A 19,038-nucleotide genomic window follows, 5' to 3' on the forward strand; every position below is an offset into this window, starting at 1 on the left:
GATATGTGGGAGAGGGGCTGTGGAGCAGAGGGATGCTGTGCTGTACAGAGAGAAGAGGCAGGGAATACCGGGGCAGTAGGGCTGCTTGCTCCAGGAGCTCATCCTGCAGCTTGAGGTGCCACCATCACATGGGTGTGTGTAAATACCAGCCTCTCCCGTTGCCTTTGCTGTGCCGGTGCAGAGGGTGGCCAGCCCTTTCCACACAAGGAGCAGCAGGGGTGGGAGAGGGAGCTAAACCCTCCATCCCACTTGAGCTGAGTGCTCAGCAGGTGCTCAGTCACGAACTGCAGCCGATGGAGCAGCAGCCTCCAGCTACTGCAGATCCTTGGGTACAGGATGGTCACCTACAGTCCATGACAGGGTTTTCCCTCCTCCTACCTGGCAAGTGGCTGTGAGGCAGTTTGTAGGAGCTGACAGGCTGGGAAGGCTTGCTGGAGAGGCACATGAGGTGCAGCCAGGAAATAGCAGGGGTTTTCTCCTGTGGTCTCGGGTGTCACCCTGTGACAGAGAACTGGCTTTGCTCTTGCTCTGGAGCTGAATCCTCACACAAGAGTGGTTACACCCATGACTGCAGACAGCAGTGGAGACCCTGCTGTACCCACTGCCTGCAGTAGTTGGATCCCACCCAAATGACAATTTTCTCTGCTTGGATATGTGGCTGTGTGGGAAGGGAAAGGTATTTCCCTTGATGACACAACCGGTGACCACTGCAGCAGCCACAGAAACTCTTGGACCAGAGGATGCTATCAGTAAAGAGTTGGAGTCTCCCAATGGCTTTGATGGAGAGGAGAAAACCAGTTGTAAATCACTGTCAAAATCTGAGGGAGTTTGCTGCAGCTGGCTGGTGCAAGCAGGTGTGGGAGACCACCCATGAGGACTGCAGGCAAAGAATGGTTGTGTACAGGCTGAAAAGCCAATTGGTGTCACAGGTAGGGGTATCATCCCCAGGAGCCCTTCTGAAGCATTCTCTCAGCTTTGTCAAGGCTATGCCTCCTCCCTGTCTGTGGTGTCATCATAAAAGCAAGGTGCAAAAGGAAATGGAGACAGAGAGGGTGATGTAGGATAGAGGCTGTGAGGGGAGGAAGGGAAGAAACGCACTCCTGGAGGTGCAGGGAGCAAGCATTGGGTGCTGGGGTACATAGTGAGGGCATTTAGAGGAGAGATACCAAGTCCTGGAGAGGTCCCTTGGTGTCTGGTGTCTTGGTGTTACAGCATTGGGAACAGTGATGAGGCTGGCATGAAGGTGGAGATGGTGTCACACTGGTGATTTTGTTGCAGCTCCACAGCTCTTCTGTATGCTCTCTCCGTTTTGGGACACATGGACACAAGATGGGGATGCAGACAGAGGTGTGACTGCCTGAGGGCTGTGCCCCCACCCAGACCCTTCCCACACAGCCTGGATGCTCTCCATCTCAAAGGCAGAGATCTATTCCTAGTGTCCATACAGGCATAACACATGGCATGGTCAGCTGCACAGACCTACCAATTTTGTAGCATCCTTGCCCTTCTCCCAGCTCCAGCCTGAACTGCCTCCTCTGCTCAGGAAGCCAAAGGCAGTGCCAAGCGGTCCCAGTGAGCTCAGAGAGGGTGTCAGGAGCAGAAGAGTGATTCGAGGGGATGGAGAGCAGAAGATGGGGAAAGAAGGAATGCCCGGTGGGCTGGGGTATGGCAGAGAATCGCCAGGGGATCTGAGGCGAGGGTGAGTGGTGTACACAGCTCCCAGCTCACACGTGTTGTCTCTGTTGTATGTTGTCTTCACACCTTTAAGCATTTTCAGCTTTCCCCCTTCCCTCATGCAGGGGATTGCTTTATTTCTGCTGTTAGGCGAAGGCTTATTTTCCCAGTGCTCCGTGTTTAAGCCCTGCAGCCTGAGGTGGCAGTTGCCTCAGTCTCCTCACACCAGTTTGCAGCATGACCTCTGGGTGGCATCCAAAGGCTCGCGTGTGGGGCTGCCGCAGCCTTTTCTCCCAGCCTTGGGACACGTACAGAGCCGTACAGACACGTTCGGGATTGAGATGGACTTCTCTTACTTTGGGTAACTGAGAACACAAGCCTCTGTCAAGGCTGATAACTAATTAGACACGCTTAGAAGAGGATGCCAGTTCACGAACAAAAGTGAGAAAACTGAAACCCACATTTTAGCAGAGACGATGGAAAGGTTTCTTTTCAAGATTTTCAAATTCTTCTTGGAAGGGCTGGGGTAGATGTCTGCATGATTGCTAGCTTGTCTGATCAGTTTGATTAGCTGTTACAAGAATGACAGTTAAATCTCCCCATCTCACCAAAGTGAAGACATTTAAACTCATTTCAATTGTACTGAAACCAACCCCCAAACTGCCATGATTATAGATTTCTAAGACATTTTATACACTTTATCACCTCTTCTCACATCCCTGGCTGGATGCCCAGGAAGGATGATAGCAGAAACCTCTTTCCCTCTCCCTTGATGCATCCCTTGTGCTTGGAGCTGGGCGCAAAGATGGGCAGTGCCACCAGGGTTCTGGCATGTAGCATCTACCAAAGGGCACTGCTTTCTTTCAAAAGCCTCTTGTCTTCACAGACACGCTTAGAGGATAATGGTAGAGAGGTATTTCTTTGTCCCTCACCCACTTCTTTCCCTTGCACCTGTAAGAGGAGCTGCACTACTATCACAGCTGTAGCCTTGCTAATGCAGAAGCTGCCTAAATGGCTACATCAGACTGGCTTTAGCATCTCAGCAGCGACATTTCCATTTAATTACACCTGCATCTCTTTAGCAAGTGCTTATATTAAAAACTTGGCTATTTACTGATGGCAGACATCTCCTACCCTCACCACAAATGAAAGACAAGGGCATTTCTTTTCAAATACTTAGAACAGGTAAACTGATCTCAAAGCCTGGCAGACCCTGTTTTGAAGAGGTGCACGTTAATGGCATGTTTATACATTCAGCAGCAAAATCATCCTCAGGAGTCCCAGGCATTTGGAGGCAGCACCCAAGCCAGAAACGCCTTATTCTGAATACTCCCACTGTGGGGGCACTCACTGGCTCCTGCTGGGTTCCAGGCAGCAGTGCCCATGGAGTTGAACCCCTGCCCTAGGCACCAGGAAGAGCTACTGGAGGGGCAGCCCTTGATGGTCTAGCAGGGTTGGGATGTACCTAGAAGCCAGAGTGAGGCTGATGAAGGCCCAGCATATTTTGGAGGCCTGGATGATGTGGGAGAAGCAGGTTCAATGGGAAGTTCTTCTGTCCAGCCAAACTCCCTCAGTGCCTTTGCTTTTCCTTTGCTTTCCAGGAAATTCCCTTTCATGTCAACACAGTACTTCTCATCTATTGATTTTTTTTTAAGGTCCATTCTACTCTTACCTTGGGTGATTAACCACAGGCATCTTGGTTAGGATGAAGGCAGTAATTCTGTCTGTACTTCTCATCACTATTCATAAATAATTCTATGTATCATGCTGAGGTGTCTGACTCCACACCATACGTCTCTGTGGCCTGGGTGGCTGCAGCTGCCCTGTAATGTGGGACTGGGGGAAGGGACTATCTCTTCCCAGCATCACTGGCTGATGGCACTTGTGCAGCTCTCTCCCTCTCCTGAGCCTGCTGTGCTGTGCACTGCACCACGCCAAACCACCCATCTTCAGCCTTTCTTGGCTTTTCAGCATCAGTATCTCAGCAGTGTCAGGGCCACCTGGTCAGGGCCTTTAGTCAGGGCCACCTCTGTTGGACAGGCTGGTGCCCTTGGTAAGATGTTGTGGGACTCACACAAGCTGTTGTGTAACTTGCTGTTTTCCTTCTCCCAGATCTCATCTTCCAGAGGGAGCTGTTTGCTTCGAGAGACACAGGTGAGCCAAGTGGACTACAGCACGGGCTTTGCGGGTTAGGGCCCTCTTGGGGAGTGCTTTGGGGAGCTCAGTAGGATGTGTCTGGGGCATACCATAAACCTGCTCTTGTCCGTGGGGCAGGGCACAGGCTCCATGCTGTGCTGTTCTGGCAGTGCTGTATGTGTACCCCCCTGGGTTCTGCAGTCCTCTTTCCCCTAGCCCTCCGGCCTCCCTGTGTGCCTCTCCGGGGTACAGGAGGTTGTGCTCCCACTGGGATATGCAAAGAAAGGACCATCACACCCTGGACGTGGGGCTGTCCTAGCCCCATTCTCTCTGCAACACGTGTATCTCCTCTGCTGCTAAAGAGGGACGCAAAAAGTGCCTCCAACGGACTTCTGGACTGGCAGAGAGAAGTCCAGGAATGCCAGGAGATTTTTGTGCACTAGCCAACAGCAGCTCTGGCCCTGGGAAACTGAGGAAATGCTGCCAGGACAGGCTGGCAGGTCTGATATTCCCCCTCTCTGTCCTTGCTCTCCTTGCAGATCCCATGCACAACCTCTCTGCTCAGCCCTGGCAGGCAAAGATGGCCAACCTGACCTATGACAACTTCACCCTGGGCAACCACTCCGAGGTGGCCGTGCAGCCTCCCACCAACTACAAGACAGTGGAGCTGGTCTTCATCGCCACTGTCACCGGCTCACTCAGCCTCGTCACCGTGGTGGGGAACATCCTGGTGATGCTCTCCATCAAGGTGAACCGCCAGCTCCAGACTGTCAACAACTATTTCCTCTTCAGCCTGGCCTGTGCAGACCTCATCATCGGGGTCTTCTCCATGAACCTCTACACGGTCTACATCATCAAAGGCTACTGGCCACTGGGGGCCGTGGTGTGTGACCTGTGGCTGGCTCTGGACTATGTGGTGAGCAATGCCTCTGTCATGAACCTGCTCATCATCAGCTTTGACCGGTACTTCTGTGTCACCAAGCCCCTGACGTACCCGGCCAGGAGGACCACCAAGATGGCAGGGCTAATGATCGCAGCCGCATGGATATTATCCTTCATTCTCTGGGCCCCTGCCATCTTGTTCTGGCAGTTCATTGTGGGCAAGAGGACAGTCCCTGAGAGGGAATGCTACATCCAGTTCCTCTCCAACCCAGCGGTGACATTTGGCACAGCCATTGCTGCTTTCTACCTACCCGTGGTCATCATGACGGTGCTGTATATCCACATTTCCCTGGCCAGCAGAAGCAGGGTAAGGAGGCACAAGCCTGAGAGCAGGAAAGAGAGAAAAACCAAGTCCCTCAGATTCCTCAAGGGCCCTGTAGTCAAACAGAACAACAATAATTCTCCCAAGAGAGCCGTGGAGGTGAAGGAGGAGGTGAGGAATGGGAAAGTGGATGACCAGACATCTGCACAGACAGAGGCCACTGGCCATCAGGAGGAGAAGGAGACATCCAATGAGTCCAGCACTGTCAGCATGACCCAGACCACAAAAGACAAGCCCACAGCAGAAATCTTGCCAGCAGGGCAAGGACAGAGTCCAGCTAACCCCCGGGTGAACCCAACTTCCAAGTGGTCCAAGATAAAGATTGTCACCAAACAGACTGGGACTGAATGTGTCACCGCCATTGAGATCGTCCCAGCTAAGTCAGGTGCCTCTACCCACAACTCCTTGGCCAACAGCCGCCCAGTCAATGTTGCCAGGAAGTTTGCCAGCATTGCCAGGAGCCAAGTACGGAAGAAGCGCCAGATGGCTGCGCGAGAGAAGAAAGTCACCCGAACCATATTTGCCATCCTGCTGGCCTTCATACTCACATGGACGCCCTATAACGTGATGGTCCTCATTAACACCTTCTGTGAGACCTGCGTGCCCGAAACAGTGTGGTCCATCGGCTACTGGCTCTGCTATGTCAACAGCACCATCAACCCAGCCTGCTATGCCCTCTGCAATGCCACTTTCAAGAAAACCTTCAAGCACCTTCTAATGTGCCAGTACAGGAACATTGGCACAGCCAGATAAACTGGTACTCAGGGACCACTTCGGTTACATTATGGAAACCCTTCCCTTTGCCTCCTTTGCCAGCGGGGGTTCTTCTGCTCCCCACTCACAACAGAGCAGACTGCAGTGATCGCAGATGATGCCCTTCATCCAACGCTGACAAAAATCCAAGGCATCGCTGAGCTGCAGGTCCTTCCAGTCACCCTGGACCTGGGGACTAGCTCGGGGAGCCACCGGGAAAGCCAGAGGCAAGAGGAGATGTGGTCACCTGGAGCCCTTCTCAGCTCCATGCTCTAGAGATTGGCCAAATGGCATCAGTGTTTCTCCTAAGACTGGATGTACCTTTTTCCCCAGCTGACCATGTCCAAGGCATCAGAGCTGGTCTGCATGCAGATGGGCTAATGCTGGATGCTTTCCATTGGCTTCTAAAGTGTTTATTACCCAAGAAACGGAAAGAAACCAGGGTCAAACATTTGCTAGACATCTTGGACCATGCTGGCTCAGGCATGCTAATGGGGAGTCCTGCTGGCCCAGCCAGGCCTTCTGCAAAGGCAGTCAAGATTGGACCCTAACAGATGTGGCAAGCTGCTTCCTTTCCTTTAATAGTGCCATTGGACTTCCTCACCCACGGACCTGGGGAAGAATTTTTCCCTGGGCTCTGGCTCTGCTCTCCCCTTCAGGCCCTTTCTGCCCTCTGACAGCAGCTTGCTGGAAAGACAGACATATAAACGAAGCATTTAACTCCTGGGTGAGGAGTGTGAAATCCAGTCACCTCCAACAACGATGGAAACTAAAGCTGCAAAAAAAAAAAAAAAAAAAAAAAAAAAACCCAAACAAAAAAACCAGTAATGTGCTGCAGGACTTTCTCCACAGCCCTGGGGGAATGGGGCCCCTGAGAAGTGGGGAGCAGTGACTGTGGAAATGACTGTCCTTGGGAGGGACAGGGGGGACCTGGGGGTCTCAGAAGAGGGTGGGAGGAGGATCTGCAATGTGGCCAAGGTGCCCTGTGTCTCATCTGGGCCATGAGCAGGTGCCCGCTCTCCTCACAGTGGGTGTGATGCATGGCTCTGGAGGCAGAAGGGGATGATGATGGCCTCCAGCCCCGTTCCTGCCCTGGGTGCAGGGGCTCCCCCAGGGAGGCCAAAGGAGCTGGTTGCTGAGCTTTGTAAATGGATGTAATGCTGCCATGGGTGTTGCAGCAGAGCCCTCAGCATGCGGGCTTCAGCCAGCGTCTCCAGTCTCCTCCCAGCCCACCCCTGTGTGCAACCCAGAGCGCCCCGGGGCTGCTCCCCAGCTTCTCCCAAAGCCACCTGCAAGCCTTGGTGGACACAGCCAGGTGCAGGAAAGGGATGGGATGTGATGGGGCCACTCTAGCACTGGTAAACTCTGTGTCTGTCCGTCCTCCCTGTCCTCATGACAGGGTACAAGCTGCAGAAAGGCTGCCCCAACGCAGATGGGAACACCCCACCACTGCCTTTAGGGGTACCCAAAATGCCTGGTGGGTTTCTGGGAATTTTTAAATCGTTACCACTGCAGCCCAACACACCCCAAGACAAATAAAGACCTTGGACCAGGAAACTAATGGCCATGGTGTGAGGAATGAATGAGTCATCACCTGGGTGGCTCCTTCCCTGCTTCCCAGTGTCACCCACTGGTGACATTTCCTGGAGCCCATCCTTTCTGCCAAGATTAAGGGGGCAGCTTGAAGTGTGTTTGCAAAGAGGCTGTGAGGTCTGGTGCTTTGTCCAGGACCATGTGCATGTGGCACCCAGGACACCACTGCCAGCTGCATGGTAACTTCACTGCTGGTGCCAGTGGGGTCAGCAAAACCGGGGTTTGCTGGGGTAATTCCAGCACAGCAGTACCTTGTGGGGACAACAGGGGGCGGTTCTGATGCTTTTTTAAAAAAGATTTTTTTATTGGAAAAGAAAAAAAAATCCAAAAGGAGGACAGCTCCCACCCAGCACTGATGATGGCATGGCAAAGGCAGAGGGGCTGCAGCCCCAGCATGGACACACATGGCTAGAAGAGAGAGAGAGGAGACACAGTTGCTTCTCAGGGTGATGGTTGTCTTTTCCTCAACTGGTGCAGAAGTCATGCCCCAGCCAAAGGGATGCTGGAATAAACCCCCTGAGGTGAGAGCAGTCCTTGAGTGAGAAGCTCGAGTGATGGGGTTACTTGAGCATTCAACACCCAGCCTTTCCCTCTGGCACCAGTACCTGGTGGAGGAGCGAGGCAGCTCCTGGGCTTGCAAAAGGATGTGCCAAAGGCAACTCATGTGTGCTGGAGGGTGGAAAAATGTGTGTTCCATCCCAGCTCTCTGAGCACATCCCAGTGAACCTGCACACCTCACAGGAGGTGAGCAGGAGGCACCAGCAGTGCCCACAGGACAGCAAGAAAGGAGGCAGCCTATCCTGCAGGGTGGGTGGGTTTGCTCTCTACAACACTAATGATTAGAACAAGGCATCTCAGTGAAAGAGGAGGTCATGGAAAGGAGTAAGGAGAGGAGGAGGAAGACTGTAGTGTGGGCCAGATGCAGCTGGGCATCCAGTCCTGTAGGCAGCATGTTGAGGGGCTGCTGATGACACTGGCCTCCTGCTCTAGTCCTTCCCCTTGCCCTTCTTTGCTGCATTCAAGAAGCAGAGAAGAAAAGAGTTAGTGCATCTGCTGGCAGCTCACAGACACTGCCGTGGTAGAAATGCAGCCAGCATGGCTGGCTGAGCACGGCGCAGTGGCTGCATCCCTGCAGGCAGCCTCCCACCATGCCAAACCACGTTTTGCACCCATCTTAGTGAGGAGGGAATCCCCATCCCACCAAAGACAGCAGTGGTTTGTGGGAGGACATGGGGTTTTCCTAGTAGCACTTGCATCCCACCCAGCCAGCAGCTGGACTTTGCAGTGCAAAGGAAAGAGCATCCTACGAAATCACCCACACCACCAACAAAGCCAACCCCCAACAAGCCAAGGCATCCCAGGGTTGTAACAGGACCCTTCTGGGGACAGGAGTGGTGGGAACTGACCTTTGGACTTTGACTTGATCTTGGAGGAGCAGGGCTTGGTCACATAGACAGTCTCCTCACACTGGGCATTGTACAGGGCTTTCTTCAGGATGCCAGAGCGAGTCTTCAGGCCTGTCTGAGCACTACAGCCTCCCCAGCTCTCAAACTTGTACTTGCAGTCGGCTGGATGAGAGGGGAGAGGCATCAGAATCAGCCAGAACCTGGGGGGACATTAGCCCCGGTCTCCCAGCACAGGGTGGTCCCCAACCAACCCACCTCCATGTACCCACCTCCAAATTTCTTCTTCCAGTTGCAGGGGATCTTGCACTTGAGCTTCCTAGTCTCATCTTTGCAAGTTCCCTCACGGTAGCCTAGGCCACAGTCCTTACTGTTTGGAACACAGGGTCCCCAGCGCCAGTCCTCACACTTGGAGCCATCCTTCTTTGTCTTTTCTGCACAGAAAAATGGAGTGGGTGCTCTCTGCAGGGACAGGAGAGCATGCCCCACTCTGCCCCCTGCCCCACTCACCCCCGCCCCGGGCTGCCTCTCACCTTTCTTGTTCTTGCCAGCCTCGGCGGCAGCAGCCACCAGGATCAGAGCCAGGAGGAGGAGGAGGCTCCGAACCTGCATCCTGCCTATGGAGGAAGGAGAGAGTGAGGTGGGTTGGAGGCTGGGGTGCAATGTGGTGTCAAGGAGGGCATGGTGGGCTGTGGGCAGCCTGTGTGGGAGCTGCCTCCATTGTACACACTCACCTACGTGTGTGTGTGTACACCCCTGTGCCCTGCCTGTTGCCACCCAGTAGAATATGTTCACTAATTGCAACAGGAAGGTTAATTGTGTACCTCAACAACTGCCTCCCACCAGGGAGCCAGGCTGAGAGATTGTTCCCACCTCTGCAGCCCCCCCAATGCCCTGCATGTGGTCAAAATGCTCTCCACGGGGAAGCAACCCACAGTTGGGTGCCAGTTGCCAGCCCTTACTCCTGTATTTCTGTGCAGATCCTTTAACCATGACCCAGCAGACTGCTGCCCCATACCAAAGAGCCTTGGGGCCAGGGAACACAGCTCCCATAGTACCTTAGTCCTGTTCCAGAGGATGCCAGGGAGAAGGAAAGAAAAGCCCAGAAAAAGAAATCTGCTTCTATGAGAGGTCTGAGAGTTAAATCAGCGGATTCAACACACACACACACAAAAAACAAACAAACCAACCAACCAACCCCAACAACACCACCAAAAAAAAAACAAAAAAAAACACAAAAAAAAATTAAAAAAAACGCCACACCTTAAAAACCATACCACAAACAAACAAAAAACCACCAACCCACAAAAAAACCCAAAAAACCCCAAAAAACCCCCAAACAAAAACAACAAAACAAAAAACCCAAAAAAACCCCCCACAAAACACACACACACACAAAAACCCCACCAAAAACCCCAACACATCCACAGTGTGGGAACTCATTGAAAGGAAGGAGTAGGAGTGCTGAGCCCACTGCCCATGTCACCTGTGCATGCAGGGGGTGTGCAGGTGTGCACAAACCTGGGAGCAGGTTGAGGACAAGGGTGCACACACATAAAGGTTTGGCTCTGGGGATCATGCCCTGTCCCCCTGCCCTGATGGCCTTGGACCATGCGACAGGTCCCCCCAGCTGCTACCATGAGACTCTGGGATGTTGCTGCCAGCACTGGGGTCCCAGATCCTGCTCTCAGTGGGAACAAGAGTGCAGGCATGCAGGGCCAGTGTTTCAAATCTGGAGACCCCTTCCCTGCTCTCCCAAAGCCTTTTAAGATGCCACCCATATCTTCAGCCATTCAGAAGATACATGGCACCTGCCCTGACTCTGTGATGGGCTTTGCAGAATTGGGCTGTAGAGGACAGGATGAACCAGGCCCCAGGGGACATCAACACAGGGAAGAGCCCAGGGTCAGTGTTTGCTCCCTTCCCTGGGCTCCCCGGGCAGCATGCCAGAGAGAGCAGCATCCCACATTATTCAGGCTCCAGTGCACTCACCTTTCACGCATCTGCCGCCAAGCTGCCAGCTTTGCTCTGCATTGAACTGTCACAGGGAATTACACAGACTGGCTGGCTGAGGGCACAGTCGTGGGGGTGAGATCTGCTTTCCCCTCTCTCAGCCTGGCTGGGGGCCATGCTGCTGAGCACAGCACAGCTCAGCTCTGTTCCCACCCTCTATCCTCAAAGGGCTCAGCGCAGATGGGCTGGTTACAGATGATAAGGCTGGAGCTGAGCTGACCTACAGCCATGGCTGTCCCACTTTCTGTAGCAGCTCTTATGGGGTAGCACCTCTGACACTCACATTATTCACAGCATCCCCCTGGTTTCAGGTGTTCTGTAAACTTCTCCCATCCTTTGCTGCAGAGCATTTCCCTGTGCTCCTGGCACCTACCTCCCAGCCTACCACCGTCTGCTCAGGCCCTTCTGATATGGTCTTCAAGCCCTCAGGGCAGACAGCCCCAGCTGCTGTGCTCACCCCAGCCTCACCTCCAGGCACAGACTGTTTGCCATGGGTGCGATGGCGCCCTGCCCATGTGTTCACAGGGATGCTAGAAGGATGCCCTCTGAGGAGATGACCAGCTACAGCTCCAGAGACCCCTGAATTTGCTCCCAGGCTCGGCCCAGCACACTGCATTCCTCAGGCAAAGGTCTGCAGGGACCATCAGTCACGGCTCATCCCAAAGCGTTCACAAGGAAAAGGGTGTGCAGTTTCCCAGCTGGTTTTCCAAACAGCCAGGCAAACAAGAGCTCCTCCTGGCTGGGCTGACAGCACCTTCAGACATGCTCACACAGCCCTGCTCCTCTTGCATCCCTGTGGGGCCCTGGCTTCTCTGCTCCTCAGATGCTGGCTCTCACATAACATCAGTCCCTGTTCTCCCTTCCCCCCTCCTGTAGCTGCCCTGGGGTTTTATGATCTAGGATCAAGTCTAAAAAGAAAAATAAAATCACCTGGTGAAGCTGAAGCAGAGCTCAAACACCCACTATTGCAGTGGGAAAGCTTGGACCTCTCTCCGGACACCACTCTAGGCCAGGTAGTGCCACCGACTTCTCCTAAAACGGGCCACACATCGCCCCCAGCTCCTGATCCCTCAGTGGTGTCCCCATGCGCTCCTGGGAACGGGCCGACGGCTGGGCTGGCACCCCCCTCACAGCCCCTCTTCCAGTAGTGGGACCTCTCGGCTCGGCTTTGCTCGGCTCAAATTGCAGCTGGCTCTGGCGGTGGTGGATGCAGGACTGCTGTCCTCCCTCTGCCAGCTGAGCTGCTTCCCAGCCTCCGGGCAGGCAGCCCGGCACTCGAGGAGCCAGCGCAGCGCTCGGGAAGCCCGCGGTCTGGAGTGCCAAGCACCGCGACAGCAGGAAGCTCCCTGCTGCCAGGAAAGGGGAGACCGAGCATGTGCCCGTGAGGCACGGCGTTAGCACGGCCGGGAGGCTTTCCTAGAGGTGCTGAGGGAAGCAGAGCCGGGGCGGTAGGACTCTCCAGCAGGCGGCCTCACCTTCCCCTCGCAGAGAGGAGAAGGCGCTCCAAGGGAAAAGGGTTCTTACCCCGCTCGGGGGGAAAAGAGGGGAGCAGGGAGCGCCCTTCCGCACCTCTGCCCTCTGCTCCCTCCTCAGGGTAGATGCTGTGCCGGGAGCCCCGTAGCCTCTTCTCGCCGCCTTCCGGAGAGGCGGGTGGTGATCCAGCCCCGCTCCGGGGCAGCTCCCCGGGCTCTGATCGGAGGGTCACCGCCAGCTGAGCTCTCCCTGAACCAGTGTGGGGTGCTTCCCCTGCAGAATGGGGGGTAGGATACCGGGCCACTACCTCAACCCATCTGCTCTCCAGGAGCCCTGACTCGCTACCAAACAAACTCCATCCTCCTGCACCTCCAGGCTCTTCCCTAGCTCTTCTCAGGCGATCCCGCACCGGGGGGGTCACCGCCCCCGGCGCTCCGGCCCCAATCGCCCTTTTCTGCAGCTCCTCCCCAGCCAGAGCCTATCCCCCCAGCCCGGCGAAGCCCCTTCCCGCTCCAGGGAGCCCTCAGCCTGGACGGCTGCCGCCTCCCCGGGGAAGTGTCGGGAGGCGGCCGCTCGCCTCGCCCGGGGCGCCCATCGCCGTGGCGTGGGGCGCTGGGGTGGGGCCCGACCCCGAGAACTGTGGCCGGGGCCGCACTCACCTGGGAGCGGAGCGGAGCTGCTGCCTTTGTGTGGCGGCCGCGTGCGGAGCCCCGCGCGGCGCACAGCGGCCCCTGACGTCGGGCTCGGCTGGCAGCAAAAAGGTGGGTTTTTAGCCCAAAACTTTTCGCAAGCTCCTCCTCTGCCCCCCGGCAGACACAAAGGCAGGGCGGCGGAGGGGCGGCCCGCGGGCAGGCTGGCCCCTCGGCCGGCGGGGCGGGGGCAGCGCGGGCCGGCGGCGGCCCCTCGGCCGGGGGTGAGCCGGGCCCGGGGGGCGTCAGGTCCCGCGGAGTACGGCCCCTGTCCCTTGTCCCCTCTCATCTTCCTGCTGTGCTCTCCAGCCCGCACCCGCAGTGCGGTACGAGGGAATTGTGCGGGTTCCGCTGACCACGCACCCCGAGTGGCTGAAGGGTGCAGGGCTGAACAGCCGGGCAGGGTTTCCCCTAGGGGCTGCTGCTCTGAGTTCTGCTGGAAGCTGGCCCCGGGGGTGCCTCGGTGGAGTAAAGGGCCTCCACCTGGTCCGTGGATGCCTCCTTTTCCATCAAGGCCGCTGGCATCAATGGACCAACCTTTTATAATCTCTGCCCTTTTCACCCTTCTTTGCTCGGTCTGCCCCTCGTGGGAGGTTGCCAGGAAAGGGGTACTTGCTCAGCACCCAGAACAGTACATCACTTACATCCTATCCCAAGTGTCTCTCCAGTTCCACCCCTTGACCTGCCTGCTGTAGCCCTTCTCCTTGAACCAAGCAGTGGTATCCGACTGCTGATGGGGGATGAAAAGGACCTTGCTAGCTCTGTGAGAGAGCAGAGATGCATTGGTGCACATCACTCTCAGCAGTGGCTGTGCTTGGTCCCTTTGGGCTCTTTCTAAGGGACATGGAGAAATTGCTCCTTCCTCAGCTCAAATAAGCAGCAGAAGGCTGTGATTACAAAAAGGGGCCTCATACTGAGGAAAGGAAGAAAAAAAGAGGGAGTGTGACCAACCCAGGTGCATTTCCCTGCAATTGATTAGCTGGAGCTTTTTACCTCTAAAAACGTCACAAGCTAATTCATGGCACGTCAGCTCTGCATTTTCCATCTCTGGTCAAACCCTGGTCCTTGGGGAACAGGTAGTGGATGTTGCAGCAGTGGCAGTTCAGGGGCGCAGCCATGCATGGGAGAGGAACGACCTTGTTGAGGGGTGTGGCACGTAATCATTAACAGAGCCAGCTGCTGTCACCCTAGCTCTTCTTAGCTGGGGCTGGGCTTGCATGGCTTTCTCCAGCCTGCACACATGTGCCTGGTGCATACACCTCCAGGCGTGCTTCCATCCCACAGGAGGGCAGACAACTCTGAACCTCCAGCACACGACTGAAAAGGGGAAAGAAGGGACACCTTTGACACCCTTTGGAGAGAAGGGCAGGCCACTGCCCCAAAGGTACACTGCCCCTTTTCCAACACTCCTCATCAGAGTGATCACATAATGGGACTACTTTTTTTTCCCCACTGTGTATTTGACACTGGGGCAGCTGGAAGACTCCAATTGCCATGGTTACTGACAGCCTCCCTGCTGAGATGTGGGCCAAGTGCCAGTGTGCTGAGGTCTGGGCACTGAAGCAGAGCGGGCCCCCTCCTCCCAGTTGCACGTACACCTGGCCCCTGGAGAGGCCAGAACAATTTGGTGTGCCTTACACCCGCTACAGATCCTCACTGTTAGCTCTGGGCAGGAGGTGAAGTTTGAAGACCGTGAAAGAGAGGCACAGTGGGGGTGGGAGGGACAATGCAGGCAGGGAAGGAGGCTGCTTCTCTGGGCAGGGAGGGACTGGCAGGAGCACCAGGCAGGCTGCTAAACTGCCCCTAGAAATCCAAGTTTAAGAGATGAGTATAGCTCCTCATCACCCATGGGCTCCATCACCAGCATGCCATCAGCTACTACAATTACTTCCTTTTTCAAAGGAAACTCGACAGGAGAGAAGTGATGTTGGCCACAGTCATCCTTATGAGTCTGAGGCTGGAAGAAGAAGTGTCCCTAATACTCTGCTTTTGTAATCAGAGAGCGGTCCTTCCACCAGAGTGGCAGAGATAATCTGCCCAAGACTCTCTGCTGGAGCAGGAAATTAATAGGAAGAGCCCCAGGCAGCTCATCTCCCACAGAGCAGCATGGCTAACTCACCACAAAAAAAGGCCAACAAACGTTCTGAAACGGGAGGCTGGATGCTGCTGTAGTATCCACTGACAGCTGTGGCAGCTCCTGGGGCTGCCGCCTTTGCCCCAAGGAGGAACAGTAGACTGCTGACTCACACATCCAAGGCCTTCTGGATCACTTGGGAAGGCAGTGCACTTTCTTCCTTTCCCATGTTACACTGAGCATTGATGTATGACACAGAATGGAGAAGGTCCCTCAGGACAAAGATCTAGCAAACAGACCCAGAAGGATGCTGTGCTGGGAAATGAACAAGGACGTGGGCCACCAGGGAACTCCCAGAAGTGCCCTCAAGTTTGGAACGCGGCAGAGGCTTTGGGGTCCAACCTTGTTTCTGCCATGCAGGGCATCTGTTGCGCAGTGCCTGCTGCAATCTTGCAGATGCAGCAGGAGACAGGAACTAAAACATCAATCTCTTTATTTAAATGGCAAGAAACAACAACATCCAAACAGTCAAAGTTGAAAAGCAATGGGAACACAGGCTCATGCCAGGCCCTGGGTCGGCTGGAGCCAGCACCCTCACATAGTTACAAAAATACAATCCTACAACAGCGTCTAAGAAACACAGACCCAGGTATTGCACAGAACCCCTGCCCTCAGGGGGCAGGGCAACCAACAGCCCCTCCTTCTTCACCAAAATATAAGCAGGCTTGGAATTGCACAGCAACTCAGCTCACAGGTGCACAGAGGGGCCAGGCAGGGATGGGGACAGTGTGTCTCTTAACTACCTGTACAAAAACTATAAGGGAGAAAGGGGAAAGCTGAGGCTCTAAATGCCTCTGGACCAAGATGGGCATCCCATCTGGGGCAGCAGGGGTGTGGACCTCTGAGATGACAGTGCCTTGTCAGTGGCCTGCCAGCAGTGCTGATGAGAACTCCAGGCACTTCTGGAGTGTCCCAGCTGTTAATGCATTAGTATGCTATCATTATTATTGGCCAATACTGCCACTGGTCCCTGGGCACCCAGCACTGCCCTGTGCCTCTGTTCCCCAGTACAGCATCCCCCATCCTTCAAGAAAACCCTGCCCCTGGGCAAAGGTCTGAAGGGTATTCTGGTTACCTACAGTTCCCTCATACCCTTTTCTTGGTAGTAGGAGGGATTCAGTGTCACCCAGCACTACCCCACGGGCACAGCTGCATGTGACTGCAGAGGGACTGCACAGACCACACACAGCAGCAGCAGTGTCCTCTCCTGGAGCCAAACTGCCAACAGCAAGCCCCTTCACAAACACTGCTCACCCCAAAGTGCCAAGCAGGTCTGCTAGCTCAGAGCCATCAGCTTTCCTCCTCTGTGGGCACCTCCTGGTCTCAGAGACTCAGTTCTGCAAAAGCCTTGCTAAAAGGCCTGGCTTGATGTCTCCGCATCAAGCACTCAGAGGCATCAATAGGGTAGATGGACTGTGGTGCCTCATGCCCTATGGCAACGTGATTGGTGAAATTCCATCCCATTGCAGGCATGATGCAGGGCTAGGACCCCTGATGGTTCCTCTCTGCTGAAACTGTAGAGGGTGAGCTCGTTGTCTGTCCAGGTTGTCTGTTGTGTCTCAGCTGCGTGAGCTCTCAAGTTTTCCCTGCAAAGCCCTGTGCTCAGTTTGGGAAACAGCAGGAGTCAGACTAAGAGGATGCATGTTGCCAGGTTGGGAGGCAGGAGCGGATCCCTGAGAGCAGCACTTGACCCCAGCACTGTCCATCCAGCCCCATGCAAAGTCTAGCATTGAGCGTGAAACTGAAGCACGGAGGGCAGCTGAATCCAAGTCAGCATTTGGGAAATAAAACAGGAGTCACTGCTGCCACTGCCGCAGCTGAATGCAGCTCTCCACCACCCTGCAGTGGGCTCACAAAGAGATAGTCAGCAGAGTGGGTGTGCAAACTTCCACCCAGCCCCATGGAGAGAAGTGTGGTGTGAGGGTTTTGTAGCCTTCCTCCACGCCATCCCAGCCCTGAGTCAGACTGCTGACTGAGTACTAAAGGCCCATCAGGAGGGGACCTGCTGCCCTACTTCCAGCTGCATCAGTCCCAGATGCTCTGAGGAAAGGCTGGATGCACAAGTGACTTCCCTCCTGCTGCAGAAGGCTGTGGGCAGGGCAACAAAGAGAACTGGTGCAGCCCCAGGAGGGAGGAGAAGGCAGGGCTAGTAAGTTGTGGTGCTTCTTTTGGGGCAAAGTCTGTGGCTCACAGCCTCTGCAGGCTGTCCATGGAGCCTGTGCCTCCCACAGCTGTGCCAGACAGGAGAGGAGGAACAGGACACAAACCTAGCCAAGCACCTAAAAGAGGGGCACTGCCAGCAGAGAGAGGGGCTGAGCAATGGTATCCCACAAGGATCATAGGTAGGAGCCTGTGGAGGGGGTGCTGGCATTACTTCCATCAACAAGGGTAACGGGGCTTCAGCCTGGCCTGCTCCAACATGGCTGGGGGACAGAGCCCACCTAGGGCAGGGAATGTGGTGAATGAGAGGTGAAGGGGTAGACACAAAGAATCAGGCTTCAAGTCTGAAATACCCATTGTCCTCATAAACAGAGTCCCAGCCCAACCTGGGGCAGAGCTCTTCTGCATCCATCTCCAGGGACCAGGCTGGCATCTGGGGAGGGTTGGGCCAGATGCAGCTCTGCCAGCTGGCACTGTCCTCTTCTCATCCTGCATGAGCTGGCTTGGGCTAAGGCACGCCAAGCACTACACAGCTGTCTCCTGGTCCTCCCGCTGGATCATCTGGTAGTGCTGTCGGTTCTCGAGGTAGGCAGCTAAGTCGGGGTCATTTGCTTTCTCAGCACGGTGCTTTGGGGTGTCTCCCTGCACAGGGGAGGCAAGAAGTCAGGAGTGCCAAACACTGCTTAAACACTGCTTTGGCACCCAAAGGCGTCCCCATTCCCCCATGTGGCTGCATCCAGCAGAGCCTGCAGCCAAACCCCGAGTCAGCCTGCAGCCAAATGCCCATGTGGTCACCATGGAATCAAAATGTGCTCCTGAGGAGCCTGACTACTGCAGGCCTGGAAGCTGTCCCCTAAATGGCCATCAGCTCCAGGCATGGGCTAGGCCGTGACTGACCCTGAGCATCACAAGTCACCCAAGAAGAGACAAAAGCTTGTCCCCATGACCTGCTCTTCCCCTATGCTGGGGAGGCAGGCAGGAGAGGGTGAGGAATGAGGGGCATGTCTAGGGAATGCCCAGGAATACCAACCCCCCTTCCCTCTCACAGCCTGGCTAGTGCTCCAGCTCCCGGAGGAGGATCACATTTCACCGGCTTATTGCAGCCATCTGGATTGTGTCCACTAATGAACTCCCGCACTCCATAAAAAGCAAATCTGTTAACAACTCCCAGCTCTGTCTCCTCTCCCCCTTCCCTCCCCCTGCTCCTTGCTCCTCCTCTCCAAGTGCCCAGGCTCTGCTGTGCCACTGAGAAAGGCTACAGAAAGCTGGCGCTCTGCCGCTGCCATTGAAAACCAGCCCTGGAAAGGATACCCCGTTCTGCCCAGCTCATCCCCTGGGTGCACAGCAGGGCAGGGGCAGCTGCAGCAGCGTGCCGAGGCCTCCAGAGCAGCCTGCAGCCATATTACTGCATCAGGAACAATGTCAGACATGTAGAGCCCTCCAATGGGCCTGGATGTGGCTGTGCACGAAAGCCCACCAGCATGTGGCTGCAGAGAGGTTATCATGCACCGAGAAACCTCCTTGGGATGTGCACCCCAAGACTGGGCACACCCTGTGGTCCTGCACACACCCCCTACAGCTAGGGAATGGAGACCCTCTGTACTTTGGTGCTTGGTCTGCTTGATGGTCTCCTCCCCACATCCCCTGAATGCAATCACTCATTTAACAGAGGAGGAATTGAGCTTCTTTCCTGTTCCCCTGCAGAAGCCCCTCTGCATCACTGCCTGCCTGCAGCCTGAAACTGGA

The 19,038-nt window shown here is 55.2% G+C and overlaps 4 protein-coding genes across 7 annotated transcripts in view; 2 read left to right on the plus strand and 2 right to left on the minus strand.

Annotated features, from left to right (window-relative positions):
- Positions 1 to 19,038, plus strand: part of PHF21A (PHD finger protein 21A) — a 508,751-nt gene that overhangs the window by 211,274 nt on the left and 278,439 nt on the right. The window lies entirely within an intron of this gene.
- Positions 3,691 to 6,624, plus strand: CHRM4 (cholinergic receptor muscarinic 4). Its single transcript, XM_066321171.1, has 2 exons — positions 3,691 to 3,828; positions 4,350 to 6,624. Exon 2 carries the CDS (start codon positions 4,355 to 4,357, stop codon positions 5,825 to 5,827), a length of 1,473 nt encoding a protein of 490 aa, XP_066177268.1. The 5' UTR covers positions 3,691 to 3,828; positions 4,350 to 4,354; the 3' UTR covers positions 5,828 to 6,624.
- On the minus strand, positions 7,713 to 13,044 carry MDK (midkine). The gene is made up of 5 exons (XM_066321172.1): positions 12,969 to 13,044; positions 9,357 to 9,440; positions 9,096 to 9,257; positions 8,827 to 8,988; positions 7,713 to 8,432 (listed from the first exon to the last, which is right to left on the minus strand). Exons 2-5 carry the CDS (start codon positions 9,433 to 9,435, stop codon positions 8,407 to 8,409), a joined length of 429 nt encoding a protein of 142 aa, XP_066177269.1. The 5' UTR covers positions 9,436 to 9,440; positions 12,969 to 13,044; the 3' UTR covers positions 7,713 to 8,406.
- DGKZ (diacylglycerol kinase zeta) overlaps positions 15,549 to 19,038 on the minus strand; it is a 46,414-nt gene continuing 42,924 nt past the window's right edge. For all 4 annotated transcript variants that reach the window (XM_066321176.1, XM_066321175.1, XM_066321173.1 and 1 more), the window contains one exon: positions 15,549 to 17,934. In XM_066321176.1, the coding sequence (XP_066177273.1) occupies positions 17,818 to 17,934 (117 nt within the window). In that variant the 3' untranslated portion in view covers positions 15,549 to 17,817. The remainder of the gene's footprint in view (positions 17,935 to 19,038) is intronic.

This window comes from Sylvia atricapilla, chromosome 6, assembly GCF_009819655.1.
Source record: "Sylvia atricapilla isolate bSylAtr1 chromosome 6, bSylAtr1.pri, whole genome shotgun sequence".
NCBI lineage: Eukaryota > Metazoa > Chordata > Aves > Passeriformes > Sylviidae > Sylvia > Sylvia atricapilla.